Below are 16262 nucleotides of genomic sequence, written 5' to 3' on the forward strand. Positions count from 1 at the left end.
GCTGTGTACAAACACACTTTCACCACTGACCCCAGTTCAGTATCCAGCTGGACAGAAACTGGGTATTGATGTGATAGGTCCTTTAGAGATGCTCTTAGATGCAGACATGCCTTTACATTTATTGACTACCACTAAAAAGGGCTAGAGGTGGCATTTGACCTCACGTTACTGCATTGTTACCAGTTTTCTGAGATGACATTTTCACTGCTTTCATTTTTACCAGCTGTCTGACATGTATAAGGTTATAAGGATAAAATTCATTTATCATTGCATTTATTTAATAATCACGTAAAGATATGATAGCATAATCGTCTCCTGTCAATGCCTCTGAAAAACAATGATGTTTAATAAGAGAAAATAGGTTTGGTGAATCCTTCCATACTCCTTCCCAAACTGCAGGAGGCGCTATGACGCGTTTTGTTCATCGGTTAAAACCACTGAGGAAATAAAGACTGGAGCACTCTAACGGTGAGTTTAATCTGTTTTATATTGTTTATGTGTTTAACTGCGCTTGTTGTTGTTCATAGTTTTTAATGAACTTTTAAATGAAGATTTTCTTCGTCCTCCTGTCTTGTGAAAAATAACCATGGTTTTACTAGAGTAACCATAACAAATGTCCTGTTGTTTTACTACAGTAAGTTAACCTTGTTTTAACCGTGGCATTTGTAGTGAACAATAGTTACTATACTAACACAATGCTTAATGTTCAGTGCTAGATTCTTTGTTTTGGCTGAAATTAGTAGAACTTTGGCTTTTTTATATACTTGTAGTAATCTCATATAGTATTTGATAATATTCCTGCTCTGAGCTGGCTCAATACTAAACATGAACACTCCTAAACACTTTTACATCTGAAATGATTTTTTAAAAAATGTAATGAATATTTTCTGACATTTCTTGAGGTTAAATCCATGTCAGTTCATTAAATGCATCTTTAGTAGCCTTATAATAATAATGTGTCTGTCTTTGACCATGAAAGCGCAGATGGATGTGATCTGCTGTAAATCAGTAGGAACTGATCTGTCCATGCTGGATATTGAGGATTTCATCAGTGAAATCTGTCAGCTGAAGAAAGAGGTGGCGTCACTGGAGGCAAAGCTGAGAGAAAGAGGAGACAAACCCAACAGAGAGGTTTGAGCCGCTCATCATTTCATCCTTCAGCTCAATCAAACCAAAGTTTTGTTAGCTTCTCACTTCTTATGCACATCTCAAATTAAGCCAGCAGCAAAATATGGCACCAGTATAACCTCTAGAGATAACAGCTGAGTAATGAGGCTAATATCAACAGGTTGATCTTTATTTGTGTTAATCTGTGATGTGTTTGTCAGGATCTGGAGAAGGTTTCAGTGTGTGTGACTGATGGGACAGAAGCTCAGGACTCAGAGCTCAGCCTCACTTTAATGTGTTATACTGATGATAATGGATCCGCTGATCAAACCTCTGACTGTAACGCTGGAGAACAGCAGATGCTGAAGATGTGCTTCGTCAAACTGGTGGATTGCAGGAACCTGATAGAGAGCAGAGGAGACGCAACCACAGCAGACAAACAACAGCAGAGCCATGAGGAGGAGGAGGATGGGAATGATGAAGATGGTGATGATGGGAATGATGACGATAATGACTTCACTCCTGCAGGTGTGTTTATCTCATGATCTTTTGCTGTTTCTCATGACTCTTGAACATCATTATTGGTCATTCAGCAGAGACTCTGTAGGATCAGGTTCATATTGGCTGTTGGTCTCTGATGCTCCTGATCAGGTTCAACAGCAGATCATCTCGGATATTGTAGAAAATAATGGCAAATGACAGTAGCGCTGAACATTTTAAGGGAACGAAAATCTAATTACGGTATTGATAATAATGAAATACCAAAGTTCTGTTTAACCCGATAAATGTGGTTTTCTCTCCTGTTACCTCTTACGGATAGTACACAGATCACATATAGCATTCTTATTTTATTTTTTGCTTTAAGTTGCTTTACGATCTAGTGTTACTATTAGTAGTCGTGATTCCTCTGAACCAGTTTGCTAGCTCTGCTTTCATTGATTAATTTAAACCAATATACTTGATCACTTAAATCAAAAATCTAGATCAAATCACTTTATTGTCACGCAACCATATACACAAGTGCTATAGTGGTGAAATTCTTAAGTGCAATTTCGTGCAACAAAGTCTTGACAATTGACAAGACGTATGACAATTACAGCAAACATCAGATACATCTGATGCACAGTAACATTAAACAATATACGCAGTGTGAGCGATGTTATATACACTGCAATATACTTAACAATAGACACTAGATTTGACCAAATATACATTAAATAATACACTAACAATAATAATATACAATGTGGTTACAATATATATAGACAATGTACACTAGATATGTGTGTAATCAAATATCCAGGTTTTTTTCTTGCACACCTGGCATCCCCCTCGAAACAGTTCTCATTCACGATTGAATGTTTACGCTATAAAATCTGGCGAATACAATACTCTAGCCGCTTTTAATAGGATGGACAGTAATAGGAACCCAACCTTTTTATACTTAATACATATATTTGCTGCTTCTTAGCGTTCCTTGCAGCTTAGTATTCTCTGTCTAGAGTGCACAACTGCGTGCACAAGCACATGTCTGAGCTCGCTTTTTGGGTTAAGTTGCGTTGCTTTGACATTGTGGATAATAGAATAATAGAATCAAAATGTATTTGCCCTTTTACCCGTTAGGAATGTAACAGTTAGAGAATTTTCCCTCACCGTCACATACCACATAAGTGCTTATTCTGCCGTGCGCATTTTATTTTCGGTTTAGAATTAGCGCTGTGGGTTGCTTTGTAGGCAAGGCAAGGGTTTATTTTTCTTCTAGGTTTGGAGCTAAAGTCTGCAGGACAACTCTAGAGCTCTCTAGGACCAAACAAATTTATTTACATCTTGAAGGGTTCATAACACTGTTAGATTCTGTCAATCTCATGTTAATCTTGAGTACCTATAGGGTAGAATTGCATCTTTACTTTCTCGGATAGTCTTTAATTTTATTATTTTTATAAAAGACAGATACACTGTAGCAGTTATTTTTGAAAATAGCCGAGCTCGTGGAGGAGGCGTGCAGTGGGCGGAGTTAAAGAGGCACAAACATACACACACAACTGACAGTAAATGACTAGCCTGACAAGCCAGACCCACATCAAGATGTTTGGTCTGGAAACTGACCATTGACGGCTCAATCCGAGGGGCGGGATAAACGGCTGTCTGTCAAACTCCCTCTGCACGGCGTGCACGCAATTGGATAGCACTACAACCAACTAGAGCTCGTTGAAAGATTAAACTTTCGCCGTGTCCGGTCGGCTAAACCCCGAACACATCTTCCCTTCTTAAGAATGACTTCAGTGCCGTTCTTTGTTCTTTTCTCAGAGAAAAGCTGAACTCAAGTCTTCCAGAGTCGCGGTCAAAGCTGATTCGACAGAACGCCGTTCGCCAGCTTTTGTGTTTACCAGTAGCACGCAAACGCAACTCGGCCGTCATTATGTTAAGCCCCGCCCACCGACTCTATACACGATGTGATTGGGCCAACCAGAGTTTGGCGTTTACAGCTCAGAAGTGTATTAATAGTTGCTAGATGACACTCACGGCCAGATTTGCTGCCGCTAGGGTGCGTCTAGATTTCTAGGCTACACCATGACATTATCCCTGGATAACTCTCGATTCTCTATACGTTGGTGGTGTTCACTATATGCACTTATGTGCGGATTGCCAACAAAACACATATTTGATGCAGTTTCACTCACCACCTGCGGTTTCCACTCATGTCCGGGAACAAACACACACACTTACAGAACCCTGAAAACGCAAACTGCATCCACTGTTCCCTTAATGCTGGATTATTTGTGAAGCGGAACAAGGTGATTATTCCCTCACAACCAGAAACACACTTCTTTAGCGACATTCTTGATTTTGTGTCTACAAACACAATGCCAGCGCCGCCGACGGTTCCCGTAACTCGGACGAATCTCAGGAAACATTATTTCATATACTCAAGGTGTTGAACGACCTTGCTTTGAATTCTGGTAGACCTGCAGTTGTAATGTTACTTGATGTTCATGCCACATACAACTCAGTTGATCATGCTATCCTTCTTAAATGTCAAAGGGATGAAGTTTGTATTAAGGGCACTGCCTTAGATTGGTTCCCATCTTACCTCTCATATAGGACTGTAAAGGTGGTGAAAGTGGTACTTTCACTGCACCACTCAGCTGGGGGGTACCCCAAGGCACCCCGTTAGGACCTATTTTATTTTATCTATACATGATCCATTTGAAGAGCATGAGGAAATCGTCTCAGGTTACGTATGTAACCATGGTTCCCTGAGAGGGAACGAGACGCTGCGTCGAAACGCTAGGGGACGCCTCTGCGTGCCATGTCATGAAGCACTTGTGTAATCAGTCCAATAGCGGGACGATACGTCACGGGCGGGTGACGTCATCGACCAGGAAGCTATAAAGCATGCCCGGACCAAACAGTCACTAGCTTCTGGAAAAGTCGAACAAATCGATCACAGGCATGCCGGGAGTATGGCATCTCGACGCAGCGTCTCGTTCCCTCTCAGGGAACCATGGTTACATACGTAACCTGAGACGTTCCCTATCTCGAGGGAACTTCGAGCTGCGTCGAAACGCTAGGGGACCTCAATACCCACGCCGCCAGAGTCCCAAATGTCTGTATGTGTGAATCAACCCAGAAACACCCGGGACCCCGGTGTAGAGGCTACATCTAGATTGTAAAACCTCACAAATGTATGCGGAGAGGACCACCCAGCCGCATCACATACCTCTGACAATGAAACTCCCGAAATAAGAGCCATAGAGGCAGCCATACTCCTAGTGGAGTGGGCGCGGACCCTCATTGGTGAAGGATGTCCGGCCGACTCATAAGCGAGCGAAATAGCCTCGACTATCCACTTGCTAAGCATCTGCTTTGAAGCCGGTTTTCCCTTGCTCGGGGACCCAAAAACACACAAACAACTGTTCTGAGTTTCGCCACAGGGCAGCCCTGTGGACATATGCATCTAGGGCCCTGACCGGACATAGCAGATTTAGCTTCTCTTGGTCTTGACTAGTGAACGGAGGCGGACAGAAAGCCTGCAGCATTAGTGGTCCCGGCACATTAGTCGGGACCTTGGGAGCATATCCTTCCCTCGGGAAGAGAAATGCTTTTACCATTCCTGGTGCAAACTCCAGACAAGAGGGTGCCACTGCCTAAGTAGGCACCCTCGAGCGTGCCGCAGGTCTGCGCCTCAAAGTACCACGAAGGAAACGCATGACCCAAGGGTGTTTCCCCAATGATGCATTATCTAATGGAATATGATAAGCAGATATCGCCGACACATATACTTTCAGTGTTGACGGAGATAACCCTGCGGAGAATTTTTCTTGTAGGAACTCAAGAACTGAACCGAACGGGCAGTTAACAGGGTCCAAAGCCTGGTGCGTACACCAGGCGACAAAAACTCTCCATTTGAGTGCGTAAAGTCTCCTTGTGGATGGTGCTCTGGAGTGCAACATGGTCTCTATCACCTCAGTAGATAGACCCGTGTTTATGAACTGGGCCCCCTCAGGGGCCAAGCCCACCGTTTCCACAGTTCCGGGCGCGGGTGCAGTACTGACCCCCCCGGCCTGCGAAAGAAGATCTCTCCTGACTGGGATTTTCCAGGGAGGACCTTCTAGGAGAGACATAATGTCTGCGAGCCATACTTGGCCCGGCCAGAGCGGGGCTACCAATAAAAGCTGAACCCCGTCCCGCCGGACGCTCTCCAGCACTCCTGGGAGCAATGCCAGAGGGGGGAAGGCGTACAGACGCAGCCTCGGCCACGTCTGTACCATTGCGTCCAGCCCCAGCAGGGCTGGATGCGTGAGGGAGAAATATGCTGGACAGTGTGTCGTCTCTCGAGACGCAAACAGATCCACCTGGGCTCGCCCAAAGCGGATCCACAGCTCCTCCACCACCTCGGGTGGAGTCTCCATTCTCCCGGCATCACTCCCTGCCTCGACAGGGAGTCTGCCGCTACATACAGGACCCCCGGGATGTACATCGCCCTGAGCGAGAGCATCTTGCCGTGGGCCCATGTTAGCATATGACGCGTCAGCTTCCACACCCGACGCAATCTCAACCCCCCCTGGTGATTTATATACGAGACCACCGAAGTGTTGTCTGACCGAACTAACACATGGCGGCCCCGCAGGTCTGAGAGGAAGTGTTTGATTTTATATGATTGAAACACAGCCATCAGCTCCAGCTGGTTTATGTGCCAGGAGAGCTGACGGCCGCTCAGACCTTGGGCCGAGCGGCCACTCATGACCGCTCCCCAGCCAGTTAGGGAGGCATCCGTCGTTAGCGTTACGCGACGACAAGGAGCCCCCAGAACTGGACCTTGGGACAGGAACCAAGGATCTTTTCACTTCACTAAGGCACGTAGGCAGCGCCGCGTGACCTTGATCAAGCGAAAAAGGGTTTCCCCTCAGGGAGAACCCCTTGGTCCTGAGCCACCACTGTAAGGGTCTCATGTACCGCAGGCCAAAAGGTACCCCGTTGGACGCTGCTGTCATCAGCCCTAACACTCTCTGAAAGTGTTTCACAGTGAGTGACTGACCTAGCTTTATCTGGTTCACGGTATCCAGGATCGTTTTTATCCTGGGAGGGGATAGCCGAGCCAACATTATTTTCGTGTCCCAGACTACCGCCAGAAAAGTAGTACTCTGCAGCTTATAGGTGCCAGCACACATTTCTTTCCGTTCAACCTTAGCCCCAACACTCTCATATGGGCGAGAACAGCATCTCAATGCTGAACGCCCACTGTTTCGACTATGCTAACATCAGCCAATCGTCGATATAGTTGAGCACGCGAATGCCCTGGAGTCGCACCTGAGCCAGAGCTGCATTCACGCACTTGGTGAAAGTGTGGGGTGATTAAGCTAGGCCGAATGGCAGCACTCAATACTGGTAAGCTTCGCCCCCAAAAGCAAACCTGAAGACCTGTCTGTGCTGCGGAAGGATGGAGATGTGGAAGTATACATTTTTTAGGTCTATTGTGACACACCAGTCCTCGGACCTGACGTGACACACGATCTGTTTTATCGTGAGCATTTTGTTTAGCTGATGCAGATCTAAAAATAGGCCTTAACCCTCCATCCTTCTTTGGAACTATGAAGTACCGGCTGTAAAAGCCCGACTCTCTGCAGAGGGGAGGGACCCGTGTATAGCCTCTTTTCGCAGAAGAGTCTGTACCTCTCGTTCCATGACCAGAGGCTGCTCGGGGGTTACTACCGTAGGAGTAACCCTGCTGAACACGGGTGGGTGTGACCCGAACCCTTTTTATAATGTGAGCAGGACCCATTCTGAGATATTCGGCAGAAGTTTCCACGCTGCCAGAAAATCTACTAAGGGAACCAGCCTCTCGAGGCTGGTCTCTGGATTTTCCTGGGTGGTCAGCCCGGTGTCCTGTAACGGATAACCGGCAGGTAGCAACCGAACTGACCGCCCCGGGGCCCTCACGAGAGGGCGCGAACATCCCCAAGCCGCTACGTTTCCGGGCGGACAAGGAGATATATGTTCGCCGGGGACCGCCGCGCCCTGAAGCACCAACGGTGGCAGGGTTGGCAGACCGGCCCCCCCCGATGGCACCGGGAAAGAGCGGGCGCCTCGGCGAGCCGCACTCTCCCGGAGGGGACTGCCATCGGAAGTCCTGCGCCTCTGACGTCAGGACTTCTTAGCCGAGGCCTTCCTAGCAGTAAGGACGGCCCTCAGATCCGCCCTACCACGGGAAGGTCCCGGCTGAGCGCGTCGCCCGGATCCCCGATCCCTCTGCGGGGGGGGGGGGGCCCGAGCGACCACGCTCTCTCTTTGTTTTGCTCGGTGTAGGTTTGAGAAAGGATGTACTCGGCTGAGGCTGCCCCGCCCGACAGCCCCAGAGGGACATTTTGATTTATTTATTTATTTATTATATATATATATTTTTATATTTCACATCTCAATATCAATATCCCCCAGCAGGTCTGCTTGTTTTATATGCTTGCAGGGCAACCGCCGTATACAAACCGGCGGCCGCCTGATCTGCTGCCGAATATGCCCTACCCCCAAAGCCGACTTTTTTTCTTGTTGTGGGCAGCTGTGGGGCTGTGTGACGATGTGGACTCGGGGGAGAGATAGCTCGCAAGCGTCTCTTCCCCGCGAGACATCGTCGCCCTTTCTGAATGATAGATGCAGACCCATAATCTACGCGATGCCTCGGCAAACACGCGATCTGAGCCACTAAACTCAACCCCGTAATCTACACGCTGCCTCGGCAAGCGCGAGATCCGCGATCGAGTCATAGAATCTATATTGTAGACCCGTGATCTACACGCTGCCTCGGCAAACGCGAGATCCGAGCCACTAGATTCAGCCCCTCGTAATCTCAAACATACTGTCTGCTCGCCATTATATTGTTCTTTCTCTTTCTTATTTTATTTATATATTTATTTATTTTTTGGCGAACTTCTTGACACTCGGCCGGCCAGTCTAAACTTAACCTGGACACAGCGCGAGTTACACCAATAGCACCTCTTTTTATGAGTGTGTGTGTGTCGTTTTCTTTTGGCAGATCATCATCAGCGCTAACAACATCCAGTTCCTCGGAGCTGGAGTGCTGCTGCGCTTGTGCCTCAGCGCGAGCGGAAGAAAACCGCAGAGCGTGCTTCCAGCTCGCTAACTGAGGCATGAGATCCAGCGGGTAAAGGCAGAGATAGGGGATCACCCGTCTCTAACCCCGCCACTAGATCCAACTGCGATCCCCAGGACGCGAGCCTTCGCTGCGCCTCGGCAACAGCGGGACCCGAGCCCTGAGGACCGCGAGCCAAAGCACTCTCCTCGAAGAGTGCCCGGCGTGATCTTAATATGCGCATTGGGAGTCTCTCGCAATGCTCGCAGCCGACCCCCTCGAGAGCTGACTGGGCATGCTCGAGCCCCAAACACATCACACATTAGGACGTGTGTATCCCCACAGGGAGGAACACAACACCTATACTGACTTGCCATATTTCTTTCTTTCTTTCTTTTTTGAACACACACACAATAAATGGACATACAATTCACACAGAGCGCTTGTGAAGACACAGAAGCTAGTGACTGTTTGGTCCGGGCATGCTTTATAGCTTCCTGGTCGATGACGTCACCCGCCCGTGACGTATCGTCCCGCTATTGGACTGATTACACAAGTGCTTCATGACATGGCACGCAGAGGCGTCCCCTAGCGTTTCGACGCAGCTCGAAGTTCCCTCGAGATAGGGAAATAATATTTCTTATTAGTTTAAATAGTTTAACCCCATCTTATGTCGGAACCTCTTAGCTACCAAACAATCTTCTTGGACTCTTAGATCCTCTGATAAGCATATGCCACGCTCTTTCCTAATGTTTAAAGGGGATCTTACTTTTCTGTAGCTGATAGACAGATACTGAATTTATAGTTAAATGATTAGTAAATGATTCTCTAACTTCATTTCTTATTACCCTTTGTTTCCTTTCAGGTGAGAACAGTGGTTCATCTTCTGATGTAGAAACAGTCTCGGCATCAAAAGATCAGCTGACGGTCAAGGGATTTTCCTGCATCACCTGCAGGAAAACATTGAGCTCAAAGAGAAACTTAGCAAGACATGAGAGAACACACACAGAACAGAAAGTCTTCACCTGCAAGAGATGTAACATCAGCTTTCCTACCTTAGAAGAGAGGAAACGTCATTCAAAAGAGCACAGCGTGAAGAAGCACTTTCACTGCAAGCAGTGCGGGAAGGATTTTTTGAGTTCTTCAGGTCTAAAAGCTCATATAAAGTCACACAGCGAAAAGACTTTCCACTGCACAGAGTGCAACAAGTATTTCAGCACCAAAGGAAATCTTGATGCTCATAAGCGAATCCACACGGGCGAAAGACCGTACAAGTGCCCTCACTGCGAGAGAACATTCAACCACAAATCCCATCTGAAGAAGCATGAGCGTTTGCACACCAATGAGAGGCCGTACCAGTGCAGCGAATGTGGGAAAACCTTTACAAACACTACCTGTCTAAAATCACATCAAAGATTACACTCTGGGGAGAAACCGTATCAATGCAAACACTGTGATAGACGATTCCGTCTCAAATCTAATTTGGTTTGTCATGAGAGGATTCACACCGGAGAGAAACCGTACCTTTGCTCCGTCTGCGGGAAGAGCTTTTCTCTTCGTTTTCATTTCAGAGATCATCAGATGATTCACACTGGAGAAAAACCATTTAAATGTAACATTTGTGGGAAGAGTTTCCGTAAGCAGAGTACTTTACAAAAGCACAAGAGGATTCATACAGGAGAAAGGCCATACAAGTGTTCTCAGTGTGACAAGACATTTGCTCGATTAGACGTCCTGAAGACTCATGAGCGAGTTCATACAGGAGAGAAACCTTACCGCTGCTCCATCTGCGGCGAGAGATTCGCTTATTTAGGCAGTTTTCAGACCCACCAGAAGAAACACGCTAAAGAACAAACTGCTCCACAAACAGCTTAGTGACTTCTCATGCCTTTTCATGTTTGGTCTAGCATCATTGGGTCGTTTTACCGTTTGTTCAGTTTTACAATACTGTATCTTCAGAAATATTTACATTTTTGGTGTAAAATTGTATGAACTAACTGGCTAAAAAGTCTTGTTACTCATGATTAGCTGTTAGTCAGTAGGATTATTGAATTAGTAGAGCTAATGTATATATGTTGTTCTCACAATTGTCCTGATGGCGGTCAGAATATCTTATTTTATATTCCACAGAATAAGTAATATATGTTTGGGTGAGTAAATAATGGAAGAATGTTTTTAATTTGTCTTTGTGTGTGTGGCATTACTTGAGAATGTGGTGATGACTTGCACCACTAGAGGGAGATGTTCACTAAACACTGACATCAACTCGCACTGGATTCTTCTGTGGAAAGTATCATAGTCATTCTCATGTCTGTCAGGTAAACATATATGAGCTAAAAGCTTTATATTCAGGTCTTTTGAGGGCTGTTTTTATCCAGGTATTCATACTTTTAATCACTGGCCACCTACAGCCAGTCAGAGTCGGTTTTATGTGCCTAAATTAACCGTCTGAAGCGGCTCTTTTAATGCACTTAAATTGTTTCGTCTGTGTGTGGTAGTAGTCAGCTTTGGGTTTTTGTTTGTATTCAATCTTTTTTCTTGCGTTTAATAAATAGCAGCAGTTTCACTACAGACTTAAGTATTGCAAATCCAACAAATGTTACAGGATTTACTTACTTTAAGACTATTTGTTGGATTTGCGGTCTGACTTGTTTGTTACCTGTGCATGTCAAGACCCAAGAGTGCACACAAATGGTTGTTGTTGGGTTAATTTGTGAACAAACATAAAAAATGCCTTTTTACTGTATAAACTTTCTTTTTTTTTTATCCACCCCCTGTTTAAGGCCAATGCTTTGGTTTAAGTTCACTAAAGCCCTGTATGATATCACACTTAATTCAGGAGCTCTTGGTGTTTCACATGACGTCTGTCTGAGCCATATCAATTTTGCACCTGTTTATTTATGATTTAATGATTTTGAAATGTACAAAATCAAGAATAAATGTCATTGCTTTTAAGTTATTTAAAAGTATTAACATTGTATGTCAAGTCGTCATCTTTATTTTCTTTCATTCACCTGAACAAAACATTTCACCCAACCAGTGCCTTTTATTGTATTTTTCCCCTGTTTTCTCATCACCCAGTTCCCAGTGTGTCCGATTTGTCCGTTAGATCAGCTGGTGTTCATCAATGATCCCATTAGTTCCCTTGTTTAGTTCTGTTTTCTTCAGTTTGGTCCAGACTTGTCTTGTAAAGTGGATGTGTTCCCCATATTTCTACCCCATCTCCTGTGGTTTATTGAATTAAAGACTATTTCTTGGACTAAATTAAACTACTATTAAAAACTAAAACCCCTGGCTTTGCCTCCAGCCTTAGTACCCAACACTCCACTGTGTCCCGTCAACCTGTCAGTTCCTCCCTCCGCTCCCCCAGGAACCTTCAGCCTTACATCTTCATTAAGCCGGGCATACACTGTGCGATTTTCTTCTGATTTCGAGCCGAATTCTGACTCGTGCGACTTTTTTTGGGGTTGCGCCGATTTTCAGGTTTATCGTGCGTCGTTTGTCGTACAGGGGGAAACGAGAGGCGACAAACCTCTCCCGATCGAGAATCGGATGGTCGGATGAACTTCTGGCGTGTCAGAAATTCTGCTCGCTCGTGAGGTTATCGCACAGCTGAAGCAAAGCCACGAACTGATGACCTATTTCCCCTCACTGCGTCTACGTGAAAGCAGAAGTTTAACCATTTAATTTTTAATTTAGGGCTAGCCTACTTGTTTTACTTTCACACTTTATTCATTTATTTATTTACTTGTATTTAATATTAATTAATATTTAGCCTACTTATTCTTATTATGATGGGAAGTGAGAAGAGAACCATTGTCCATCTTGACACAATGTCATGTCCTTTTTTTTTTTAATTCATTCTTTTCCCGTTTTAATTCATGAACGCGAGTCAGTGGATGTCACGCAATGTTCACACGCAGTCTCAAACCCAGTCAGTTATTCCCTACTGAAAGTGAAAGTAAAATCTGACAAGCATTTTCGGCGCATATTCTCAGACAACGAGAGATAAATCTAATTCAACATGCTGATAACGTAGCCTATTGTCTTAATTTATTTTCTTAATATTTCTCTTTTGGTCCATATTGTGAGAAAAAAAATAGAGTTGTTTAAAAACAAGTTGTTTTTAGATAAATCTGCTCTTATTTTTCAACACGGCACGGGGGTTTTATTGCAAATTTTTCACCCGTAGAGTGTGAGCAGTCTAATTGCGCTCGACGGTCGGACCGCACAGTGAGAGCACATAAATCGTGAGCTTTGGGTTTGCATCTCATGCGATCTACTCGTACAGTGTGAGTCGTTAACCTTGCTGAAATCGCTTATAAATCGCACAGTGTATGCCCAGCTTTAGGTTCTGTTTGGCTCCGCCTTCATTCTCAGTCCCACTGGCTCCGTCTCAGTCTTTAGGTTCTCGTCTTCCACCTCAGAATGCTTGTTGCTGCGACTCCACCTCGGTCTCCAGTGCCAGCAATGTTACCTGGGTCTCCGTCTCCATCAGCCACCTCCCAGGGTGGCGCCTGTCAAGTCTCCACCATGGCTCCTCCTACCTTCGACTCCACCCTGGTGCCTCATTATGGCTGGTTCTGGACCAACATCTGGCTCCTCCTGCTCCGGGCTTCCCTTTGGCTTCTCCCACCCTCCACTCCCCCTTGAACTTGTGTGTTGGAGCGTGTGCCGTCTCTACTGTTCCACATCCTCCTCCAGAGCTCTGTCCCTCCTCTGACGTATTTGATACGGTGCGAGGTCGCACCTTCCGGTAAGGGGAGCTTCTGTTATGTTTCATTGTATTTTTCCACTGATCCAGTTTCCATGTGTCTAACTAGTCATTTAGTTCACCTATTCATCAATTATCTCATTAATTCCCTTGTTTAGTTCTTGTATAAGTGCTCCCTGTTTTGTTGAAGGGCCTGTACCGTGTTGGTAGTTTAACAAACTCAGGGTTACAGGATTAGTTTTGAGATGACAAAGCCAAACCAATCTATTCAGGATTTGTTGGTCCCATGATGCTTATCATCAGCTTTCTCTGTCAACTCAGGCTTTGATCCTGCATTTAGCTGTGATATCAGCCTCATTTAGTTCGGTTAAATCGTACGAGAGTTCGTTTTCCCCTTTGGTGCGGTTCGTTTGGTCAGGTGTGAAAGCAGCAATCACACTTGGGTGCGCACCAAAAGCGGACCAAACAAGCGAACAGAGACCTCCTTGAAGAGCTGGTCTCGGTACGCTTTCAAACAAACTCTGGAGTGGTTCGTTTGTGGTGAGAACGTGATCTGACCTCGAACAGAACCAACTGCAAAAAGTACTGATAAGTTTTGTACTAAACCAGCTGCTGTAGTCAGGTGCGCTGTGCATTATGGGATGAGGAAGTGTTTATTGACAATTTGTTTTCGCTTCATTATAGAAATGTATTGTTTGCATATTGTGGTGTATACAAACAATGTAATAGATTATGACCATGGACAAAACCAGCCCGTGCAGTTGTCTCTCCAGTTGTGTTGTCTCCGTGTTTGCTGGCTTTTCCTCTTCTGTTGGAATTTTACCGCATGTAAATTCTGACCAATCGAACATCAGTTTAGGAAATACGCCATGGCCAGTGAGTGATGTGGATGTTGTCATGTGACTGCATTTTTGTTCGTTTCAACTGGTTCGGACCAAAGCAATCAGTGTGGTGTTAACCCTTAAATGCATGACTGTTTTGCCAAACATTCTTACATATTCGGGTCGTTAGAGACCCGGATCTATATTTAACATGGTTAGACCTCTACCTGTCACGATAATATATAAAACACCTGATGTTCGCGTAACACTTACAGAAGAATAAAATAAAACCTATTTCGTTACCTTTTGGAGCTTGGAAGGGTTCAGTGTGAGCAGATGTTTAATACCATCATCATTTGTCCTCGTCAGAGCTCGTTTACCAGTATATTCAGCATCTGCCTCATATTCGCGATCTCCAGCATATTCTCCAAACTCATCCCGTTAATGAATGTTCACATATTTCCAGGTGGTGCTTCAGGTGTTAATTGAGCAGAGGACTCCGGGTCACATGTGTGCACTAACTTGTGTAACTAATTGGGAGGAAACCTCTTAAATTCCCAGAGTCAATGTAAGCGGATGCATGCTGCATTTTATACACAAGAACAAGTTAGAAAACTAGAAGCGCATGAAATAATTTGACAAGTGTTTCCTGTGATGACTGATGTATGTCCCATTGAAATAATTAAGTGGGAAATATTAGGGGTATTTTTAATTTTTTAGTTATAAATGTAAGCGTTTCAGAGGGGAATGCTCTTACAGGGGTCTGCTTCTTCTTTTTTTACATTAATTTCCCTGGGTACAGAAGCACTACTAGTGTTTTCTCCCTTGAATTAATCTTTCTGCTTGTGGAAATTCACCTGTAAAAATAGGCATGCCACTTAATCGTTTACAACTGAAACATACTTCAGAGAGCTACGACACATGAGCTCTAAATTACAGTATTTATTCAGTAAAATCAAGACTTTCAAAGTTGATTCGATAAACAAATTAAAATATTATAATGAGACTTCCTTTTATCATGAACACTTTCTGGTTCATCTGCATCTACAGTGGTCTTCCTCAACATCCCATAATATGCTTCTCTTACGCATGTAAATATTTTTTAATTGAGAACATCTTATCCAACTTCCTAGACTCTTCCCAGACCTACCGACCTTGACCACAGAAAGAAACATTATTCACCAGTTGTTTCTCAGAGCATTTGCAGATTAAACTTCAAATGCGAGAGAGAAAATGAACAATATATCTGAGTCAATATATGGAGTCTTCTACCCAGGGTGTGATGGGAGGAGTGGGTCAGTGCTCATTATCTGAGGCCTTGCATTTGAGCAACTCGGATAGCTTACAATATCTCCATGCAGTTCAGTCCAAATCTGACCCTTACATATACGGCCTGACCTTAGTTGGTCAACGACCTGCTTGAAACCTTCAGTTCGTCCCCTTTAATTCTAAGGCCATCCATACATCAAAGCATTTTTAGCCGGCTGAAAACGCCTCACTGTGGGTGCTTAAGAGGTTTTTTTCAGTTAAGGCGCTTTGCTTATGATACGAAATATCCATGGAAGTGTAACTAGGATCTAATTTCACAGATAGTTTGTGTCTTTATTGATTCTATGTAAAAATACAGATACAAGCATTTCCTATGGCTCTTGTTTTAAAATGTTTTGTTCCAATATTATATACTGCTTGTTTTCATCTGTTGACATTGTACTTGTACAAGCAGAATGTGGCGGTTGGTCGGTGTTGTATTTGTCCCACCCTTCTAGTACTGTGATTGGATGGCGACCAGTAAAAAATGCAGAATGCTCAGCGCTTGAGCATGAAATACTCACTCAGCGCCTCTCAAAAATACGACGCTCCCACTGAAAACAATTGAATACGCCAGCCAGCCGCGTTAAAAAAAATGATTTGGAGGACACGCGGCCTTATAGCCTGACGTGGTCATGCTCAACTCTAGTCAGAATATGAGTCTGAAACTGCTCCGTTGGGCTGTGATTATGAGGCGTGTTTCAACCGAACCAGGAAAGACATCAAT

At 44.7% G+C, this 16262-nt stretch overlaps 1 protein-coding gene across 1 annotated transcript; it reads left to right on the top strand.

The window, feature by feature from the left end:
• Window positions 1-496: 496 nt before the first annotated feature.
• On the top strand, window positions 497-11658 carry LOC137072688 (zinc finger protein 25-like). Its single transcript, XM_067440608.1, has 4 exons — window positions 497-634; window positions 985-1131; window positions 1329-1635; window positions 9558-11658. Exons 1-4 carry the CDS (start codon window positions 614-616, stop codon window positions 10565-10567), a joined length of 1485 nt encoding a protein of 494 aa, XP_067296709.1. The 5' UTR covers window positions 497-613; the 3' UTR covers window positions 10568-11658.
• The last annotated feature ends 4604 nt before the right edge of the window (window positions 11659-16262 follow it).

The sequence above is a fragment of the Pseudorasbora parva genome, chromosome 4, assembly GCF_024679245.1.
Source record: "Pseudorasbora parva isolate DD20220531a chromosome 4, ASM2467924v1, whole genome shotgun sequence".
Taxonomy (NCBI): domain Eukaryota; kingdom Metazoa; phylum Chordata; class Actinopteri; order Cypriniformes; family Gobionidae; genus Pseudorasbora; species Pseudorasbora parva.